Source organism: Syzygium oleosum, unplaced genomic scaffold (genome assembly GCF_021117445.2).
Source record: "Syzygium oleosum isolate NSW1041296 unplaced genomic scaffold, Sole_v2.1 Sole_v2.11, whole genome shotgun sequence".
Taxonomy (NCBI): Eukaryota; Viridiplantae; Streptophyta; class Magnoliopsida; order Myrtales; family Myrtaceae; genus Syzygium; species Syzygium oleosum.
In genome coordinates, this window is record NW_026607495.1 from 5,020,279 (window position 1) to 5,043,908 (window position 23,630).

At 43.1% G+C, this 23,630-nt stretch overlaps 1 protein-coding gene and 1 pseudogene across 1 annotated transcript; both read right to left on the bottom strand.

The window, feature by feature from the left end:
• Positions 1 to 824: 824 nt before the first annotated feature.
• Positions 825 to 4,495, bottom strand: LOC115666761 (G-type lectin S-receptor-like serine/threonine-protein kinase At4g27290). Its single transcript, XM_056315868.1, has 7 exons — positions 3,116 to 4,495; positions 2,904 to 3,020; positions 2,357 to 2,496; positions 2,034 to 2,241; positions 1,715 to 1,952; positions 1,481 to 1,631; positions 825 to 1,389 (listed from the first exon to the last, which is right to left on the bottom strand). Exons 1-7 carry the CDS (start codon positions 4,398 to 4,400, stop codon positions 1,084 to 1,086), a joined length of 2,445 nt encoding a protein of 814 aa, XP_056171843.1. The 5' UTR covers positions 4,401 to 4,495; the 3' UTR covers positions 825 to 1,083.
• Positions 4,496 to 7,821: 3,326 nt separating this feature from the next.
• Positions 7,822 to 23,239, bottom strand: LOC115668832 (receptor-like serine/threonine-protein kinase SD1-6; annotated as a pseudogene).
• Between the last annotated feature and the right edge of the window lie 391 nt (positions 23,240 to 23,630).

Below are 23,630 nucleotides of genomic sequence, written 5' to 3' on the forward strand. Positions count from 1 at the left end.
GATGATGTAGATACTGCTAAGCAGGAGATTGAATGTCGTCTAATGTTGATTGGGCAACTGTTCACAAACCCCTTCATTAATTTCCAAACGTTTCAGAATACAATGAAAAAAGCGTGGAAAAATGATAGTGTGGTGGTATCTCAGCTGGAACAGGGCTTATTTTTGTTTGCTTGCAAAACAGAACGGGATAAATCATGTGTACCGGATGGGGATCCATGGTCTTTTACAAACCACATTTTTGCTGAAACCTTGGCAACCTAATACCCCTCCCCGATGTTCTCGACAATATCGTATAAAGTTGATAGTGCTTGACTGTATGGAATACTGATTATGCTCCTATAATGTCTAGTAAAATCTTGATCATGGATGACGGCCTAAGTATTCAGCCTCGGGCAAGAGCAGCATGGCCTACTGAAAGGCGACCGTGCCCATGTCGATAACATGTGCAGGGAATCAACCATCGAATGTGTACAAGCATAACGAAGTTCAATTCTAACTGAATTTTTTTCGACATGTCCGTGGTAGTCTGATACAGTTGCAGAGCAACAATAGGCAACTATTACCTGATGCTTCAACCTGGTGCTTCATTCACGGTCGAAGCATGGGGAACACTTCACTAATCATTGGAAATGCCTAGCCTGGTGATCAGATCGATAAGTATAAGCATGTAACAGATAGGATATCATGCTGAAAGTGCAAGAAGTTATATCCTTTTTTGAGACTTGTATTGTATGATTGTAACATCATTTGGTATGAACATAATCGAATATCATTTATTAAGATTCTTTTTCTATCACTGCTATAATCAACGGACAGTATTGAAATTGATGTGGCCAACACAGTATATGCTCAGAGTTTGGGCTGGGGTGGCTGCTATTCCTGCTTTTCTGACTACAAAATGTCTTTCTCCACCAACCTGCTTCAGCTAGTGGAGGAACCGTACCAACGTTAAACTTCACCATTTCAATATCTTCCATGATTAGGTACATCTAGCGAACTCCGAACATCTCTTGGTTAGTGATGCATTGCTATCTCACAATGGAAAAACTCAGCAGAAGCAAGAGACTACACATACTTGGAAATCTATCTACCTTCTAATAATGTCGTGGTAATCTCATTTGAGTTGCACTCTCTTCGACTCATTTCAATGTCTGTGTTTTCAGAGCTCCTCTCAATGTAGAAACCAGGCTGCTTGGGCTGTGGCAGCGAAGCGCTCTCACTGTCCAACATCAGAAGCACAGATGACATATTCGGTCTATCGTCAGGACACCGTTGCACGCATAATAGCCCGATTTGAATGCATTTAACAACTTCTGACAGATCGAAAGAATCCGGAAGCTGTGGATCTATGAAGTCGCTCACTTGCCCCTCAAGCCACAACTTCCAGGCCTGATAAAAAAAAAAGGGAGAATTTTTAGGCCCTATCCAACCGAAGTATTGCTATATTATGAGAATTTGACTTCCGAGAGCGATGTCGCACATGTCCGACGAGATTGAAGCTGTGGTCCGGATGATTGAACTCTCTATTCTTCTTTCCGCATATTATCTCAAGCAATAGTACTCCAAAGCTAAAAACATCTGATTTTGTTGAGAAAAGCCCGTCTATTGCGTATTCAGGTGCCATGTAACCACTGCAAGTAAAACAATATGCATAACTAGAATAGGATTTTGAATATGAATATGTAAGCCCATGAAAATACTTCTCACTACTTACTAAGTGCCGACTATCCTCTTTGTTTTTGCCTGTGACAGATCTCCACCAAAGACTCTAGCCACCCCAAAATCTGATATTTTAGGATTAATCTCACTGTCGAGCAACACATTGCTTGCTTTGAGATCCCTATGTATGATTCTCAATCTCGAATCTTGATGAAGATAAAGGAGTCCCCTCACGATTCCTATGATAATGTTGAATCGCCTTCTCCATACTAGAGAATTTTCCCCCGTCTTACCTGATTCAATTCATTTTCTAATCAGTAATTTGGATGGAATTGCGAATTGAATCGGATTCAAATCGGAGAATCGAAGCAAACCAAATATGGTAGTGTCTAGGCTTCCATTAGGCATGTATTCATAGATTAGCATCCTCTCTTCTTCAACGCAACACCCCACAAGCTTGACAAGATTTCGGTGCTGAAGCTTCGCGATTAACATGACCTCATTCTTGAATTCGTTAAGACCTTGCCGAGAGTCCTCTGACAATCTCTTGACTGCTATTTCTTGTCCATTTGGCAGCTGACCCTGACAAGTGAAATGCATAGTTTTTCCCGAGTGACACGGACAAGACAAATGAAATTGCATGAATGAACAGCACTGTTCTTTTGTACGACGTATGAAATTTTAGACTAAACTCTACCTTGTATACGGGGCCAAAACCTCCTTCTCCTAACTTATTTGAATCACAAAAGTTGTTAGTTGCTCGTAAGATGGTGACCATATCAAAGATCGGAAGCTGTAAGCTAGTGTCATCTTCAGCTTGAAAGTCCAGTCTTATACCTGTTGACCATTGAACTTTCATCAGAACACTTGTTCTTTTTTTCCCTAGAATAAATTACTTAAGTTACATGCAAGCAACGAACGGTTGTTGCATGCCTCGACTGAGACATAGGTGTTAGCAAGGAGGCCTAAGTCGATCAACTTTTCATGTATCAATAGATCGAAAGCTCATTTGACATGATGAGAACATACAAGATTCTGTACTGTATGCTATCAACTTTCATTATTGATTGTCCACCCTCATGTAAAGAAAACTGATAGTAATAAGTGGAGTATTACCATTACTTGACGCCAAAATACGAAAAAAGAGAACCAAGAATTGTAATTGAGGTTCTGAAAGCAAGTTCTAGTCAGAGCCATAATTCCTATAGAGGAAGAGCCCAACTCAACCGATGGAAATGGAGTACCTTGAGCACTTTTTTTCCTCTTCCAAAAAATGCAGATGTAAAGCACCACTAAAAGCATCACAATTGCAGAGGAAATTGCCACTGGCACCCATACTTTCCACTTGGAATTCGCCGAATCTGAGAACATTGAGAGAGGGTAAAGGTCATCAAGATGAATGATGAATAGGATTATCGTGTGTGAAGGAAGAAGAATAAAACAAAGTTATGCGTACTACCCAGGTCTGCGGCTGAAACACGAATAAAAAGATCTTGATTTGCATATTCGATGAGTTTTCTGACATCAATGAGATCTCCAAACCATAGGAGACAGCCTTTTGCACCTCCGGTGGCGTCTACGTTTGCGTAGGCCCTGCAAGAGCAGTTCTGGAAGCACTTTAATTCACATTCCTTCAGGGTCATGCTAGTATTCATCCTGAACTGCAACAAATCAGGAATTTTCACACCTTTGAGCCTCTTAAAACCTTCTCCTCTAGAACAATTAAATGGGTTCTTACTGACACACCCGCTAGTCCACACAAGCGAATCCCACTCTGCCTGTGACTTCGGTTGATACCCAATCATGCAGCTACAAATTTGAGGATTGCTGATCGTGCACATGCTATTGGGTCCACAATTCGCATAGACATCACAGGCATCATGCGGAAACATATAGATCAGGGTCCACTCCTGAGTTTTCTCATTCCACATGTACCTTTGGAGGTTCCCAAAAACGTTTAATACAAACCTCGTGATTGTGGATTCATTGAAAGCATTGAACGTGTAGTAGACCTCCTGAGAATTGTCGACGAACTTGGGGATGAATATCAAATTAGGAGCAATCCGAGCCCCGCTGAACTGAATTCCATTCCAAGGCCCAGTTCGGAAGTACTTGGTATGTCCCTTACGGAGTACTAGTTGGGGAATGTTTCCTCCAAGATCGACACCATAGGTGAAGTCTCCAGTTGAGGGATCCTCTGCACTCTTCCAGGATGTCATGTGCCGGTCCAACCCTGTTCTCAGGTCCCACCCGAGCTTCATGCCTGGCAATGTTGTGTCAGAGGGGTTATCGAAACTCTGCCAAAGATAGTTTCCGGAGACATTTTCGCTGTCATCTTTCAAAACAAGGTTTCCAGAATCCAGGAGCTGAGCAACTATGCTTTGCGAAGAAGTATTCATGTTATTCGACGACCACAAGACTCTTTCTGCTTGGTCAACAAGGACTAGTTTCCCTTCGTTTCCTATCCTCAGAACCCCTGACGAACCATTCACCGGATTATCTCTATTTGCCACCCAAACAATGGTCTTATTCGGGATGTTGTGGTACCATATTGCGAGGTATCTGTTGCTGGAGTGTCCAGGGCTGAAGAATCCTAGCTGAAACTTTTCTCCTGCAGACACTAGGGTATCGCCATCTCGAATTGGCTCAGATGAGCTTAACGCGTCAACTGACTTGCATACTTCTAGTGCAAACATACAGATTGAAATGAAATACGGTATGGAAAAACGAAGAATATCCATCTATTAGTCTTTCATGCTTGCAAATAGAATTAGCAGGAGGAGAATAAAAAATAGAGTTTGCCGAAAACCCGGTGTTTGTTGAAATGAAGAGAGCAGGACAAGTTCCTCATGTTGTGTTGGTTCCACGATCCAATAAATTGATCAAGATTTGCTGGTAGCCACACACCACATACCTAACAGACTTTCTGAGTCTGAGGATGGCCCGTTTCTGAGTCACTTTCGCCTTAGTTAATGGGAAAGGGGGAAAAGGTCCAAGACATTTTATGTAATTGGACTTTTCAACTTATGCGAACCGTGCACCAAGCTAGTAATCGCATTTCGACAAAGTCCTTTGAAGGCCAACTACTGTCAGGTTTATCAAAGTGTGAAAGCCTGGCAAATTATTCACATCAATCATGAAGAACAAGTTTGTCACGTCATTGATCAAGTACAAATAAAATTCGCCCTCCCCTCTTTATTTTTCACTGTCCCGTTAAATTCTCTTGGCTGGTTCATTTCTCCCGCAATCCTTTAGCTTAAATGCTCTCTGACGGAACATATTGTAGTTGTGAAAACAAAGGGTGCTAAGTGATTAAGATGTGAAAAGGCAAAGAAATAATCTCACAAGAACGCAAAAACTATGGGACGCAAAATTCTGTATGTGTGATGCACGTGCACGCAAATTCCAAGACAGACCCAATTCTCGTGGATCGACCGTTGCCGATTAGTCTGTGGTCCTATCCTGGACGATTGTGGGTGCCGCACTTAACTTGCCATTAGTCATTTGACCTCACAAGAGTGAATTGGCCGCAGACTTTGCCTTCTTGAAGTATCCATGGAGTCAGCTTCACGACAGACACAGATACTGGGTCGGTGCTGAAGATTGTGACTTTTAGTAATTGTGTAGCGTGTTGTGTCACTCTCAGGTCATCACATGTATCAGAAGCTCTTTGGCCCTCTTTCTTGGTCATATTCTCCTATTCTTGAAGACAAGATATCGGAGAAAATTGTCAAATCAGTCCTAAACCTATTGTACGGCGGCCAATTCAGTCCTAAACCTTTTAATTTTGCCAATTCAGTCCTAAACCTTTTTAATTCTTGCCAATTCAGTCCTTCCGGTCAATTTAGGCCGGCCGGCGCCGGCTGTCCGGCCAACGCTGACGTGGCAATTTTTTATTATTTTTTTCAATTTTTTAATCTTTTTTTTTCTTTTTTTTTCTGATTTCTTCCTCTGGCCGGTCCGGCGACCGGCGGCCGGCCAGAGGGGAGGGCCGGCGAGGTCGACCTCGCCGGCCTCGCCGCTGCTGAGGCGAGGCCGACCTCGCCGCTGCTGAGGCGAGGCCGACCTCGCCGCTGCTGAGGCGAGGCCAACCTCGCCATCGCCTAGTTCGCGACGGTGAGGTCAAGCCTCGCCAGATCTGGCGAGGCGAGGCTCGACCTCACCGTCGTGAACCAGGCGACGGCGAGGTTGAGCCTCTTCCAGATCTGGCGAGGTCGAGTCTCGCCCAGATCTGCTGAGGCGAGGCCGACTTCGACTTCGTCGTTGCCTGGGTCGCGACGGCGAGGTCGAGCCTCGCCCAGATCTGGCGAGGCTCGACCTCACCGTCGTGCCCCAGGCGACGGCGAGGTCGGCCTCGCCTTAGCAGCGACGAGGCCGGCGAGGTCGACCTCGCCGGCCCTCCCCTTTGGCTGGCCGCCGGTCGCCGGACCGGCCAGAGGAAGAAATTAGAAAAAAAAAGATTAAAAAATTAAAAAAAATAATAATAAAAAATTATTACGTCAGCGTTGGCCGGACGGTCGGCGCCGGCTGGCGGTCAAAATTGGCCAAAATGACTGAATTGGCAAGAATTAGAAAGGTTTAGGACTTAATTGATAAAATTAAAAGGTTTAGGACTGAATTGACCGCCGTACAATAGATTTATGACTGATTTGATAATTTTCCGTAAGATATTGTACAGGAGACGAACACACGGCCCCGAAGTTGGCGATGAGATTGTTGAATTTTTGGTCAACGAAATCAGCCTAGTTTGCCCACCATCTCGAAGTTGGCGATGAGATTGTTGAATTTTTGGTCAACGAAATCAGCCTAGTTTGTCCACCATCTCTCTCTCTCCTTCAACTGATATTATCTTATTATTTCTCTCCTCTCCCAGGTAATTCTCAATAGTCCGTAACTTTTATCCGTTGTAACTAGCGGAAGTGCACATGCCACATTCATGTGGAATGACGGGAAGAACGAGGTATTCCATAGCAAAAAGAATGTGATGTACGCATAGTCCGATGTACACTGAGGATGGCATTGTTCTCGACATATTGTATAAGGTTGATGGTGCTTGACAGTGTGGAATGCCAATTATGCTCCTACAATGTCTAGTAAAGGGTTAATACCACAAAAAATCTAAATTAATACACATGTGATAAATTTTGCCACAAACTATTATTTTGACTACAAAAAACCCTAAACTGGTACATCTGTAATAATTTTATCCCGAACTAATTTTTTGACTAGCATAAACCCCAAACTAGTACACTAGCAACAGTTTTATCCCGAACTAATTTTTTGACCACCAAAAACTCCAAACTGGTCAACTATGACAAATTTACCTTCCGTTAGTTTCCATTAAATTTTATTGTCAAATTGTTAAGTTTGAGGACACGTAATAGTTGACGAGTGTACCAGTTTGGGGTTTTACCCCTCTGTTTGTCACAAGTTCACCAATTTGTGATTTTTCGTGATATTAATCCAATTTAATGGACACTAACGAAGGGTAAATTAGTCACACATGTTCCAGTTTGGGGTTTTTAGTGATCAAAAAATTAGTTTGGGGTAAAATTGTCACAGGTGTATCAGTTTGGAATTTTTTGTGATAAAAAAATTAGTTCGGGGTAAAAATGTCACAGGTGTACTATTTTACGGTTTTCGTGGCATTAACCCTCTAGTAAAATACTGATCATAGGATGACAGCCTAAGCTTTCAGCCTCGGGCAAGAGCAGCTTAGCCTACTGAAAGGTGACCGAGCCCGTGTCGTTAACATGTGCAGGAATTAACCATTGAAGGTGTACAAGCATGAGGAAGTTCGATTCTAACAGAATTTTTTGCAACATGTCCATGGTATTCTGATACAGCTGCACAACCACAATAAGCGACTAACCTGATTCTTCAACCTGATGCTTCATTCAATGTTGAAGCATGTGGAACCCCACTAATCATTGGAATTGCCTATCCTGGTGATCAGATCGATAAATATAAGCATGCAACCGATCGGATATTATGCTAAGAAAGTGCAAGAAGTAATAATTTTTTCGAGACTTATATATTCTATGATTGATTGTAACATCATTTGATATGAACATAATTAAGTATTTCATATATTAAGATTCTTTTTCTATCACTGCTATAATCAACACATGGTATTGAAATTGATGTTGCCAACACAGGATATGCTCAGAGTTTGGGCCGGAGGCGGCTGCCAATTACCGCTTTCCTGGCTACAAAATGTCTTTTTCACCAATCTGCTTTGGCGGGTGGAGGAGCCCCACCATCGTTAAACTTCACCTTTTCAGTTTCTCCCATAATTAGGTACATCTAGTGAACTTTGAACATCTCTCGATTAGTGATGCATTGCCATCTCACAATGGAAAAACTCAGCAGAAGGAAGAGACTACACATGCTTGGCAATCTATCTAGCTTCTAATAATGTCATGGTAATCACATTCGAGTTACAATCTCTTCGACTCATTTCAACGTCTGTGTTTTCAGTGCTCCTCTCAATGTAGAAACCAGGGTGCTTGGGCTGTGGCAGCAAAGCGCTCTCACTGTCCAACATCAGAAGCACATATGACATATTCGGTCTATCGTCAGGACACCGTTGCACGCATAATAGCCCGATTTGAATGCATTTAACAACTTGTGACAGATTGAAAGAATCCGGAAGTTGTGAATCTATGAAGTCGCTCACTTTCCCCTCAAGCCACAACTTCCAAGCCTGACAAAAAAAAGGAGAATTTTTAGGCCCTATCCAACCAAAGTATTCCTATATTTTGAGAATTTGACTTCTTAGAACGATGTCGCACATGTCCGACAAGATTGAAGCTGTGGTCCGGATGATTGAACTCTCTATTCTTCTTTCCGCATATTATCTCAAGCAATAGTACTCCAAAGCTAAAAACATCTGATTTTGTCGAGAAAAGCCCGTCTATTGCGTATTCAGGAGCCATGTAACCACTGCAGGTAAAACAATATGCATAACTAGAATAGGTTTTTGAATATGAATGTGTAAGCCCATGAAAAAATTCTCACTACTTACTAAGTGCCGACTATCCTCTTTGTTTTTGCCTGTGACACATCTCCGCCAAAAACTCTAGCCGCCCCAAAATCCGATATTTTAGGATTCATCTCACTGTCGAGCAACACATTGCTTGCTTTGAGATCCCTATGTATGATTCTTAATCTCGAATCTTGATGAAGATAAAGGAGTCCCCTCACAATTCCTATGATAATATCGAATCGCCTTCTCCATACTAGAGAATTTTCCCTTGTTTTACCTGATTCAATTCTTTTTCTAATCAGTAATTTGGATGAAATTGCACATTGAATCGGATTCAAATCGGAAAAGGTATCGATTGAAGCAAACCAAATATGGAATTGTCTAGGCTTCCATTAGGCATGTATTCATAGATTAGCATCCTCTCTTCTTCAATGCAACACCCCAGAAGCTTGACAAGATTTCGGTGCTGAAGCTTCGCGATTAACATTACCTCATTCTTGAATTCATTAAGACCTTGCCGAGAGTCCTCTGACAATCTCTTGACTGCTATTTCTTGTCCATCTGACAGCTGACCCTGACAAGTGAATTGCATAGTTTTTCCCGAGTGACACAGGACAAGACAAATGAAATTGCATGAATGAACAGAACTGTTCTTTTGTACGATTATGAAATTGTAGACTAATCTCTACCTTGTATACGGGGCCAAAACCTCCTTCTCCTAACTTATTTGAATCACAAAAGTTGTTAGTTGCTCGTAAGATGGTGACCATATCAAAGATCGGAAGCTGTAAGCTATTGTCATCTTCAGCTTGAAAGTCGAATCTTGTCCCTGTTGACCATTGAGCTTTCATCAGAACACTAGTTCTTTTTTTCCCTAGAATAAATGACTAACTTACATGCAAGCAACGAACGGTTGTTGCATGCATCGACTGAGACATAGGTGTTAGCAAGGAGGCCTAAGTCGATCAACTTTTCATGTATCAATAGTTCAAAAGCTCATTTGACATGATGAGAACATATAAGATTCTGTACTGTATGCTATCAACTTTCATTATTGATTGTCCACCCTCATGTAAAGAAAACTGATAGTAATAAATGGAGTATTGCCATTACTTGACGCCAAAATACGAAAAAAGAGAACCAAGAATTGTAATTGAGGTTCTGAAAGCAAGTTCTAGTCAGAGCCATAATTCCTATAGAGCAAGAGCTCAACTCAACCGATGGAAATGGAGTACCTTGAGCACTTTTTTTCCTCTTCCAAAAAATGCAGATGTAAAGCATCACTAAAAGCATGACAATTGCAGAGGAAATTGCCACCGCCACCCATACTTTCCACTTGGAATTCGCCGAATCTGAGAACATTGAGAGAGGGTAAAGGTCATCAAGATGAATGATGAATAGGATTATCGTGTGTGAAGGAAGAAGAATAAAACAAAGTTACACGTCCTACCCAGGTCTGAGGCTGAAACACGAATAAAAAGATCTTGATTTGCATATTCGATGAGTTTTCTGACATCAATGAGATCTCCAAACCATAGGAGACAGCCTTTTGCATCTCCGGTGGCGTCTAGGTTTGCGTAGGCCCTGCAAGAGCAGTTCTTGAAGCACTCTAATTCACATTCCTTCAGGGTCATGCTAGTATTCATCGTGAACTGCAACAAATCAGGAATTTTCACACCTTTGAGCCTCTTAAACCCATCTCCTTTAGAACAATTAAATGGGTTCTTACTGACACACCCGCTAGTCCTCACAAGCGTATCCCACTCTGCCTGAGACTTCGGTTGATACCCAATCATGCAGCTACAAATTTGTGGATTGCTGATCGTGCACATGCTATTGGGTCCACAACTCGCATAGACATCACAGGTGTCATGCGGAAACATATAGATCAGCGTCCACTCCTGAGTTTTCTCATTCCACATGTACCTGTGGAGGTTCCCAAAACTGTTTAAGACAAACCTCGTGATTGTGGATTCATTGAAAGCGTTGAACGTGTAGTAGACCTCCTGAGAATTGTCGACGAACTTGGGGATGAATATCAAATTAGGATTAATCCAAACCCCACTGAACTGTATTCCATTCCAAGGCCCAGTTCGGAAGTACTTGGCATGTCCCTTACGGAGGACTAGTTGGGGAATTATTCCTCCAAGATCGACACCATGGGTGAAGTCTCCAGTTGAGGGATCCTCTGCGCTCTTCCAGGATGTCATGTGCCGGTCCAACCCTGTTCTCAGGTCCCGCCCGAGCTTCATGCCTGCCAATAATGTGTCAGAGGGGTTATCGAAACTCTGCCAAAGATAGTTTCTGGAGACATTTTCGCTGTCATCTTTCAAAACAAGGTTTCCAGAATCCAGGAGCTGAGCAACTATGCTTTGCGAAGAAGTATTCATGTTATTCGACGACCACAAGACTCTTTCTGCTTGGTCAACAAGGACTAGTTTCCCTTCGTTTCCTATCCTCAGAACCCCTGACGGACCATTCACCGGATTATCTCTATTTGCCACCCAAACAATGGTCTTATCTGGGATGTCGTGGTACCATATTGCGAGGTATCTGTTGCTGGAGTTTCTAGGGCGGAAGAACCCTAGCTGAAACTTTTCTCCTGCCGACACTAGAGTTTCACCATCGCGAATTGGCTCAGATGAGCTTAACACATCAACTGACTTGCATACTTCCAGTGCGAACATACAAATTGAAATGAAATACGGTATGGAAAAACGAAGAATATCCATCTATTAGTCTTTCGTGCTTGCAAAAAGATTTAGCAGGAGGAGAATAAAAAATTGAGTCTGCTAAAAACCCGGTTTTTGTTGAAATGAAGAGAGCAGGACAAGTTCCTCATGATGTGTTGGTTCCACGATCCAATAAATTGATGAAGATTTGCTGGTAGCCACATACCACATACCTAACAGACTTTCCGAGTCTGAGGAGGGCCCATTTCTGAGTCACTATTGCCTTAGCTAATGGGGAAGGGTGAAACGGTCCAAGACATTTTATGTAATTGAACTTTTCAATTTATTCGAACCACGCACCAAACTAGTAATCGCATTTCCACAGAGACCTTTGAAGGCCAACTACCGTCAGGTTTATCAAAGTGTGAGAGCCTGGCAAATTAGTCACATCAATCATGAAGAACAAGTTTGTCACGTCCATGATCAAGTACAAATAAAATTCGCCCTCCCCTCTTTATTTTTCTGTCCCGTCAAATTCTCTTGGGTGGTTCATTCCTCCTGCAATCCTTTAGCTTAAATGCTCTCTAACTGTGACATTCTCAATCCGACGTCGCTTAATTATGCATTATTAGACTTGATCGACCTCGATTAGACGCTAATCAAGAGGGTAAAGCCCATCTTGCCATATTTAACCTTGGTTGATTTTTGGATGATTGCACATTAATGTGTTTTGTGCATGATTAGTGTTCTATGTTTATTATCCTATAGTTTAGCTTCTAATGCAACTTCTAGAAGCTTAGTTTGGGGAAAGACCAAAATTTGGTCTTGTTTTAATAGGGTTGGGCGCCACTTTTGGGGGAAGAGCGGGGAAGAGGCCAACTTGGTTGGTTTCTAGTTTAGTTCCCCCAATTAGTCCCTAACTAAGTACTTGAGCTTACTTTGGTTAGCCATGATTGCCTAAGGGAGAGGCTTGTTGGGGAAGCTTGCAAGATGGCTTCTTGTCTATAAATTTGCTTGATTTGGAGCAAATTAAGAAGCTAGGCTAGGTTCGGTGGTTGGGTCATTAATGCATGTGCATTATTGGGGTCTTCTTGCAAGATCTCTTAAGGGGGAAACCCTTCTCACTTCTCTAATTCACTCTCATTTCTCTTCCTCTCACCTTCGGCCACCCCCCATTGCCAAACCTCTCTCTCACCCTTCTCACCGCAGTCCGCCACCGCGTCGCTGCCACCACACCGCTCACACCGCGCCGTGCCATCCATGCCGCCGCTCGTCGCCATGCCACGCCCCTCGCCGCGCTGTTCACCCCGCCATGCCGCCGTCCACTTGTCACCACCGCTTGCCGCCAAGCCGTTCGCCACCATCGTGCCGACCATCGCCATTCACCACCATCTTCACCGTTCGCCGTTCGTTCGCCGTCGCCATTCGTCCGTCTTGTCCATAAGTAGTTCTTCTAATCCGTGGATAGGACGTTATTCTACGCATTTTGGACTTAGGTTTAGTCTTGTTTGAGCTTGTTCTATCATGTGTGTGGCTATCATTGGTTAAAAATGGTTATGGATGGATTATGTGGTTATGGAAGGTTAATTGGAACCATTGTTGGGTGATGCTATGTTTGTCTTGCTTGGTTTTGCTTGTTTTAGGAAGAGGAAGCCCATATATTAATTTCGTATGGTTTGCTCATGAAATGGTTCCGATTTTAGTGCATCATTATGTGTGCGGGATTTTAAATATTCTAATCGTGTGAGCATGAAACACTCTTGCATTGGCCTAAGTGAAAGACAATAATTGGCTTGAGTGCTTGATATGCTTGCGTGATCACATAAATGGTTTCATACTTGTATGATTGCAGGGGACGATGCCTCATGGATTTCGGATGCCCGATGGATTTCGGTTGCCATTCGCGATAGAGTTCGGAACGATACTCTTAATTGAATGCTGTCTTCGAGTGAGGTCGAGACATTACAGTGCCCGATGTAGTGGGACGATGCCCGGTTACGCCGGATGACCACCAACGCGAGTGTCGGTCGTGGCCCTGAGCAGTCGTAATAATCGGAACATGTAACATCCTGAATTTTGACCCGTTACCGGGACCAATAAAGTGTGCATTAATTCTCGTTTGATTTTAGTAAGTCTCGCCCGGACTTGATCAATCACGGGATACTAACCAAATGGGAAAGGCTAAATAGGAACATGTACGTGGACCGAGGACCCGATCGCGATTGAGCGCCGAGTTCGAGAAACGTCGCGGGAATATTTTGAGCCAATATAGGCCGATCTTAGGAGAATGACGGGTTGATATAGTCAGCGACGCACGATCGGTTCGCGGGTGATTCCGCACGACCGAAAGTACGCCTGACTAACGAACCCCGATTTTAATCCAAACGATCGCAACCCCCGGTGCGAGTGATAGTTCCTCTCGTTCTCTCGAAATTCGAGGCCATCATGACTCGGACAATCTTAGGTCGATACGCGTAACACCTAAACAGCCGCCCGTTAGTGAGAGGCCCTAAGACTTCGAAACGAGTTATTTTGATCGCAATATTGAGCCCGAACTTCGATATCAAAATTTCAAGGGTAATTACGACTATTTTGCAAGATGGACGTCATTTTAGAGTGGCCACACATGTTTGGGACTAGTACGGATGAAAACGGAAATTTCGACAGAAATTGGGGAAAATTACAATTTTGCCCCTGGGGACCTCGATGTCCATTTCCGAGGCCAAGCGAGGTTATTTTTCGAGGCCGATGCCATTTTTGGGTGGCCACGCATACCGGGAGTCGTTATGGACAAAAATTGGAATTTTGACAAAAATTGGAAAAATAATATTATTTTATTCTCAAAACTTCGCAGTCAGTTTTCGAGGGCTTAAAGAATGAATTTCGCAGATCAGACGCCATATTATGTTGGCCACGCACATATGGAATACGTATGTGCGAAAATTGGAATTTCGGTTCGGGATCGAAAAATTACGAAAATGCCCCTAGGGCTAATTTGGCCAATTCCGAATTTTGGATTTAATTTTGGGATTAACCAAGGTTGGTTAGAGTTAATCCAGGTCTGGTCAGCCTTGGGTTAGTGGCAAATGACCATTTTACCCCTAAATAATTGGATATGGATTAATCTTGGCCATTGGATCAAGGGCAAAATTGTCCAATTGGCCTAGATCTTGACACTTGGATTCCACCCACACCTTATTGACTCACTTTGACCAGACCCTCTCTCTCTCCTCTCAGTTTATTCGGCCAAATCCCCCGAGAATTTCTTTCTTCTTCTCCGTTTCTTGTTCTCGATTAGGTCCGCTCGCATTTTCTCGGTGCACTGTTCACGCGGAACAGTACCATCCGAGAGCCGGCCGCCCACCAGCCGTCGCCACAAGCACCCTTGGACCTCCCTCTCATCATTCAGCCACCACGCCCCTGTTCCGCCACGAGCCGAAGCAAGAATCAGCCGCGGATCGTCGTTTCCGTCGTCGCCTGTGACCGGCTTGCACCGAACGCCGCGTCGATCCTTACCGTGCGTCGGTGATCGACCGCCCGTTCCGTCGTCCAGTCGCTAATAGGCGAGTATAAACCCCTAAACCCTTAATTAGTCTAATTGTGTTCTTAGGGGGTAATTAGGGGTTAATTAAGCTCATTTAGGACCTAATGATGTTTATTTGGGTGTAGGATGATTATGATAGGTCATTAGGGCTTAATGAGGTTATTTAAGTGTGGATTAGTGTTCAAAACAGCCCCTGTTCTGGTACTGTTCACAAAGTACCGAAAATGTGCATATTTGTCTAAGTTTTGCACTAATTGAATTCAATGATTCAAGGCTTGAAATTAGATAATTCAAGTGTTAATTCAGCTCATTTGAGGCTTAATTATATGTATTTGGTGGTTGGATGTTTGGGGTAGGTGATTAGGCCTTAATGAGAGGGTTTAAAGGTGGTTTAGTGCCTAAATGTTAATTTTTCCTGGTACTGTTCATTCAGTACCGAAAATGCCTAATTTGTGCCCAAGTTGAATATTCTAAGAATAATGGACTAATGACAAGAATTTAGGCATTTTTAGGGGATGATTAGGACGTGTATAAATCCTATTGAATGACCCCGAAGTGGTGAGAACAACTATTGAGATGGATTTGCCCAGGGCGGGCCTTTAACGCATTGAACTACCTTGGAATGAACGTGCGAATGAATGTGGGATTCGTTGAACCAAAGTGGAAATATATTGAATGTGCCAAGGATGCGTTGAATTCGTTGATTTGGTGAATGATTGTGTTCGGCATGTTGGCTTAAGTATTATCGGTGTAGTCTGGACTGGATTAGGTAGTACCAGTGTGTAATTCGGACTGGATTGAGGATCGATCGTTGGAAATTAAGTCTAAGGAATTTAGTGGGATTATTAGAAATAATTAATGGACTAGCACAGATTAATCGGGGATTATGTGATTGGATTGCTGGGTATGCCCGGGTTGATTGACTGGTTGATTTACGTACCCAATTGCTTGGGAAATTGAGTAATGCCATGTCGCGTGATCTGCGTGGCCGACTTGTGCGGAGTGTGATTGGCCATATGATGGCTTGATTGGATTATTGAATTGCACATTGTGGAATTGAGCCGCATGGTATTAATTGGCCAGTGAACGATTGTTGCGGCATGAAATTAACTGAATGCTTGAATTGTGCTGATGCTCATGTTGCATTGTTTTGCATTTCATGGCACGCATAGTGAATGCCGGGAACGAGGCGTGTGATGAATTGTGCGAGAATGCGTGCCTGCCATGAGCATGTGATCACCTAAATGCCCTGAAGCGTGGTACGCGGGGTGCAGATAATAATTGATTGTGTGTATGTGTGATCACAATTTCGCCCTGATGCGTGTTACGCGGGGTGTACCGTCCTAATGCGTTTTACGCGGGACGATGCCCGGTACGTCCGGAAGACGACCAACCTGATGCGTTTTACGCGGGCTCTGGTTCGTGAGGAGATCGGTGTTGCGCCTGATGCGTTTTGACGCGGGCTAGAGACACTGGGCCAGTTGATGCGTTTTAACGCGGGCCACGAAGTGTTGTGATTAAATGAAGAGACCTAATGCGTTTTACGCGGGTCGTAATAAATGATAAATTGAGCAAGTGCCAAGGTGCCAGTGTGGGCTAGTGAGCCAAGGCATGAGTATGGTGTGACGATAGCATTGCATACATAAGAATGCATGGGCCGGTTTGCGGGTGTGCGGGACTCGGTGATTGACACGCGTAATTACCATTATTAAGTATGAGCATACGTTTGACGTACGCGTGAACTGAGTGCTCACGTATGTGACTTGATTTAAATCATGATTGTCAATAACCTACAGGGTCAGCCAGGTAAGAGATCTGGGTCAGAGGGCCTAGGTCGGAGTTTATTTATAAATTGGTTGGTTATGTTGTTTTGTGCTGTCGGTCAGGAGATTGCACGTTAGCCTAGTTTAGGATTAGTGGTTTGTACTCGCTGAGATTCGTCTCACGGTTGTGTAAACCGAAACATTTTCAGACCCCCAGCCGTAGGATGCCGAGGACACCACCACTTTTTGGGATGCTGCATTTCATCCAGCGGTCGTTGAGCGTGCACCCCTGTGGAGACGGAGCAGATCGGAGAAGTGGCTGTTTGGTTATTCCTAGGAGTTGGTGTTTTATTTGAGTTGTTGGGAGCACTGTAAAAAGAGTTTTAAAATAGTGATATCAGTATGTACATATTTTCTGCGTTGATCGTTGTTTATTGCTTGGCTATCCTTAGTCTCATGCGATAAATTGTATGGGTGTATATATTTATTTATATACGTTGCTTCCGTATGTGTTTGATCTCTGATTGGGCGTTGGGTCGGCAATGCTTCCTGGGAGCGTTGCACCACATTTCGACCTATACGCGGATGTTCATGCTTCGTAGGATACGGGGCGTGACAGAACACGTGTGGATGCATTGTGCAGGATTATGTGATATGAAGTGTTCTTGATTACTATGTGCAATTGTCGCATGCCAATTAGAAGTGAGGCTTCAGTGTGATTATTTGTGTTAATAGTATGTGCCGGCGGGAGGTAATTATCCACATGTGACTATTTGATTGTGTTTTGGCATGCGAAGAGGTTGAGGCTACCGTTCGTATTTCCGAGGCAAGGTATCATCCTACTCGAGGTTTAGAGGTTCTACTTATTGAGTTTTGCTTATGTGTTGTTGCTTCACATTTTTCAGGCCCCTAGTATAGATACTCGGATTGTACGTTTTGGTGTCTCAGTAGACCAAGACGTAGAGGTGGTTGAGTACATAGCACCGGGGATGGATACGACATACGAAGAGTATACGAAGACCGTTTGGGTCGACGACGGGCTTACCAACTTGGTTCCTCATCGTTTTAAAGCATGGTATTTTTGTTTCAAGGGAGAGCGTTGGGGATCTCTCCGGGGCTTTGACGGACTCTCGTGTGCGCTGGGTGCAATTCCGTGGGACCCTGTGACGTCAGACGTCCCCGATGGTATCGTTAGTGATCCGGAGTCGGATCCGGATTACGACCCCGAACCCGAGCTATAGCATGTTCGAATGTGGAGGAAGCCATGTTCTTTTTAAGGTAGCCCTTGTAGATAGAGGAGCTAAGTAGACCCCGACCCCCTCTCCTTTTTGTGATGTAATCGGAAAAAGGGCCCGTATAGTGGGTGTGTATTTATCCTTACTTCCGATATGGGTCATTAATGTATATATATGAAGTATGCTTTTGTGAATGTGTTTCCCTTGCTATCTCTGTTGTTGTTGTTTGGTTGTTGTTGTTGGCCGAGTGATTTGGATTTCGTTTCCGCATGTGCTTACTTGTTAGATAATACGATAAGTCAGCGACACTTTCTGGGACGTCACAATTGAATGACCTAAGAAGGGAAGTTACGCGTTGGAGGCTTGGTGGATAGGACCGGGGCGTGACACTAACGGAACATATTGGAGTTCTGAAAACAAAGGGTGCCAAGTGATTAAGATGTAAAAAGGAAAAGAAATAATCTCACAGGAACGCAAAAATTATGGGACGCAAAATTCTGTGTCCTCCACATCATATTTTTTCACCGGTGATACAGACCCGATTCACGTGGATCGACCGTTGCCCATTCGAGACTGTGGTCCTATCCTGGACGATTATGGGTGCCGTACTTGACTCGCCATTGGTCATTTGACCTCACAAGAGTGAATTGGCCGCAGACTTTGCCTTCTTGAAGTGTCCAATGAGTCAGCTTCATGACAAGCACAGATATGGGGTCAGTGTTGACGATTATAACTTTAGTAATTGTTTAGCGTGTTGTGTCACTCTCAGGTTATGACATGTATCCGAAGCTCTTGGCCCTCTTTCTTAGTCACAGTCTCCTATTCTTGAAGATAAGATATTGTATAGGAGAAGAACACACGGCCCTGAAATTGGTGATGAGATTGTAGAACTTTTGGTCAACGAAATCAGCCTAAATTGTCCATCATCTCTCTCTCTATCTCATTCCTTCAACTGATATTATCTTAGTATTTCTCTCCTCTCCCAACTAATTCTCAATAGTCCGTAACTTTTATCCGTTTTATCTAGCGGAAGAGCACATGCACATTCATGTGGAATAACGGGAAGAACATGGTAGTCCATAGCAAAACGAATGGGATGCACGCATAGTCCGATGTACACCGAGGATGGCATTGTTCTCAACATATTGTATAAGGTTGATGGTGCTTGACAGTGCGGAATACCAATTATGTTCCTATAATGTCTAGTAAAATACTGATCATAGGATGACAGTCTAAGTATTCAGCCTCGGGCAAGAGCAGCTTGGCCTACTGAAAGGGGACCATGCCCATGTCGATAACATGTGCAGGGAATCAACCATCGAATGTGTACAAGCATAACGAAGTTCGATTCTAACAGAATTTTTTTCGACATGTCCATGGTATTCTGATACAATTGCAGAGTGACAATAAGGGACTATAAACGGATGCTTCAACCTGGTTCTTCACCCGGTCGAAGTATGGGGAACTTCACTAATCATTGGAAATGCCTAGCCTGGTGATTAGATCCATACGTATAAGCATGCAACGATAGGATATTAAGCTAAGAAAGTGCAAGAAGTCATAATTTTTTCGAGACTTACATATTGTATGATTGATTGTAACATCATTTGCTATGAACATAATCGAGTATTTCATTTATTAAGATTTTTTTCTGTCACTGCTATAAGCAACACATGATATTGAAATTGATGTTACCAACACAGTATATGCTCAGAGTTTGGGCTGGAGGCGGCTGTTAATTACTGCTTTCCTAGCTACAAAATGTCTTTTTCACCAATCTGCTTTAGCAAGTGGAGGAACCGGACCAACATTAAACTTCACCTTTTCGATTTCTTCCATGATTAGGTACATCTAGTGAACTTTGAACATCTCTCCATTAGTGAATAATTGCTATCTCACAATGGAAAAACTCAGCAGAAGCAAGAGACAACACATGCTTGGCAATCTATCTACCTTCTAATAATGTAATGGTAATCTCATTCGAGTTACAGTCTCTTTGACTCATCTCAATGTCTGTGTTTTCAGAGCTCCTCTCAATTTAGAAACCGGGCTGCTTGGGCTGTGGCAGCGAAGCGCTCTCACTGTCCAACATCGGAAGCACAGATGATATATTCGGTCTATCGTCAGGACGCCGTTGCATGCATAATAGCCCGATTTGAATGCATTTAACAACTTCTGACAGATCGAAAGAATCCGAAAGTTGTGGATCTATGAAGTCGCTCACTTTCCCCTCAAGCCACAACTTCCAGGCCTGACAAAAAAAAAGTGAATTTTTAGGCCATATCCAACAGAAGTATTGCTATATATTAAAATTTTGACTTCTTAGAGAGATGTCGCACATGTCCGACAAGATTGAAGGAGTGGTCCGGATGATTGAACTCTCTATTCTTCTTTCCGCATATTATCTCCAGCAATAGTACTCCAAAGCTAAAAACATCTGATTTTGTCGAGAAAAGCCCGTCTACTGCGTATTCTGGTGCCATGTAACCACTGCAGGCAAAACAATATGCATAACTAAAATAGGATTTTGAATATGAATGTGTAAGCCCATGAATATCCTTCTCACTACTTACTAAGTGCCGACTATTCTCTTTGTTTTCGCTAGGGACAGATCTCTGCCGAAGACTCTAGCCACCCCAAAATCCGATATTTTAGGATTCATCTCACTGTCGAGCAACACATTGCTTGCTTTGAGATCCCTATGTATGATTCTCAATCTTGAGTCTTGATGCAGATAAAGGAGTCCCCTCACGATTCCTATGATAATGTCGAATCGCCTTCTCCATGCTAGTGAATTTTCCCTTGTTTTACCTGATTCAATTCTTTTTCTAATCAGTAATTTGGATGAAATTGCACATTGATTCAGATTCAAATCGGAGAAGGTATCGATCAAAGCAAACCAAATATGGAAGTGTCTAGGCTTCCATTAGGCATGTATTCATAGATTAGCATCCTCTCTTCTTCAATGCAACACCCCAGAAGCTTGACAAGATTTCGGTGCTGAAGCTTCGCAATCAACATGACCTCATTCTTGAATTCATTAAGACCTTGCCTAGAGTCCTCTGACAATCTCTTGACTGCTATTGCTTGTCCATTTGACAGCTGACCCTGACAAGTGAATTGCATAGTTTAACCCGAGTGATACAGGACAAGACAAATGAAATTGCATGAATGAACAGCACTGTTCTTTTGTACGACATATGAAATTGTAGAATAAACTCTACCTTTATACGGGGCCAAAACCTCCTTCTCCTAACTTATTTGAATCACAAAAGTTGTTAGTTGCTCGTAAGATGGTGTCCATATCGAAGATCGGAAGCTGTAAGCCATTGTCATCTTCAGCTTGAAGGTCGAATTGTATCCCTGTTGACCGTTGAACTTTCATCAGAACATATTCTTTTCTCCCTAGAATAAATGACTAAGTTACATGCAAGCAACGAACAGTTGTTGCATGTATTGACTGAGATATAGGTGTTAGCGATGAGGCCTAAGTAGATGAACTTTACATGTATCGATAGATCAAAAATTCATTGGACATGATGAGAACATATAAGATTCTTTACTGTATGCTATCTACTTTCATTATTGATTGTCCACCCTCATGTAAAGAAAACTGATAGTAATAAATGGAGTATTGCCATTACTTGACCCCAAAATACGAAAAAAGAGAACCAAGAATTGTAATTGAGGTTCTGAAAGCAAGTTCTAGTCAGAGCCATAATTCCTGCAGAGCAAGAGCTCAACTCAACCGATGGAAATGGAGTACCTTGAGCACTTTTTTTCCTCTTCCAAAAATTGCAGATGTAAAGAACAACTAATAGCATGACAAATGCAGAGGAAATTGCCACTGCCACCCATTCTTTCCACTTGGAATTCGCCGAATCTGAGAACATTGAGAGAGGCTAAAGGTCATCAAGATGAATGATGAATAGGATTATCGTGTGTCCGGGAAGAAGAATAAAACAAAGTTATACGTACTACTGAGGTCTGAGGCTGAAACACGAATAAAAAGATCTTGATTCGTGTATTCGGTGAGTTTTCTGACGTCAACAAGATCTCCAAACCATTGGAAACAGCCTTTTCCACCTCCCGTGGCGTCTATGTTCGCGTAGGTCCTGCAAGAGCAGTTCTTGAAGCACTCTAATTCACATTCCTTAAGGCTCATGCTAGTGTTCGTCGTGAACTGCAACAAATCAGGCATTTTCACTCCCTTGAGCCTTTTAAACCCTTCTCCTCTAGAACAATCAAATGGGTTCTTACTGACACACCCACTAGACCACACAAGTGTATCCAACTCTGCCTGTGACTTAGGTTTATATCCGGTCATGCAGCTACATGTTTGAGGATCTCCGACCATGCACATGGTATTGGGCCCGCAATACCCATAGACATCACAGGCGTCATACGGCAACATATGGTTCAGGGTCCACTCCTGCATTTTCTCGTTCCACAGATACCGTTGGTAGTTCCCTGTAGCACTTAATACCATCCTTGTGATGGTGGATTCATTGAAAGCATCGAACGTGTAGTAGACATCCTGAGAATTGTCGACGAACTTGGGGATGAATATCAAATTGCGAGTAAGTGGAACCCCGTTGAACTGTATTCCATTCCAAGGCCCACTTCGGAAGTACTTGGCATGTCCCTTACGGAGGACTTGTTGGGGAATGTTTCCTCCAAGATCGACACCATAGGTGAAGTCTCCAGTTGAGGGATCCTCTGCACTCTTCCAGGATGTCATGTGCCGGTCCAACCCCGTTCTCAGGTCCCACCCGAGCTTCATGCCTGGCAATATTGTGTCAGAGGGGTTATCGAAACTCTGCCAAAGATAGTTTCCGGAGACATTTTCGCTGTCATCTTTCAAAACGAGGTTTCCAGAATCCTGGAGCTGAGCAACTATGCTTTGCGAAGAAGTATTCATGTTATTCGACGACCACAAGACTCTTTCTGCTTGGTCAACAAGGACTAGTTTCCCTTTGTTTCCTATCCTCAGAACCCCTGACGAACCATTTACCGGATTATCTCTATTTGCCACCCAAACAATGGTCTTATCCGGGATCTCGTGGTACCATATTGCGAGGTATCTGTTGCTGGAGTTTCCAGGGCTGAAGAATCCCAGCTGAAACTTTTCTCCTGTGGACACTAGAGTATCACCATCGCGAATTAGCTCAGATAAGCTTAACACATCAACTGACTTGCATACTTCTAGTGCAAACATACTGATTGAAATGAAATACAGTACGGAAAAACGAAGAATATCCATCTATTATTCTTTCATGCTTGCAAATCGAATAAGCAGGAGGAGAATAAAAAACCAAGTTTGCTGAAAATCGGTGTTTGTTGAAAAGAAGAGAGCAGGAAACAATAATTAATGAAGATTTGCTGGTAACCACATACCACATACCTAACAGACTTTCTGAGTCAAAGGGTGGCCCGTTTCTGAGTCACTTTTGCCTTAGCTAATGGGAAAAGGGGAAACGGTCCAAGACATTTTATGTAATTGGACTTTTCAACTTATGCAAACCGTGCACCAAGCTAGTAATCGCATTTCCACAAAGACCTTTGAAGGCCAACTGCTGTCAGGTTTATCAAAGTGTGAAAGCCTGGCAAATTATTCACATCAATCATGAAGAACAAGTTTGTCACGTCATTGATCAAGTACAAATAAAATTCGCCCTCCCCTCTTTATTTTTTGCTGTCCCGTCAAATTCTCTTGGCTGGTTCTTTCCTCCCGCAATACTTTAGCTTAAATGCTTTCTAGCGGAACAT

Coding starts and splice junctions, on each gene's coding strand:
- LOC115666761 (XM_056315868.1), bottom strand. CDS start 4,400: ATGGATATTCTTCGTTTTTCCATACCGTATTTCATTTCAATCTGTATG. Junction 2,242..2,356: donor GTTTTGGCCCCGTATACAAG/GTAGAGTTTAGT, acceptor TTCACTTGTCAG/GGTCAGCTGCCAAATGGACA. Junction 1,390..1,480: donor GCTTCAATCTCGTCGGACAT/GTGCGACATCGC, acceptor TTTTTTTATCAG/GCCTGGAAGTTGTGGCTTGA.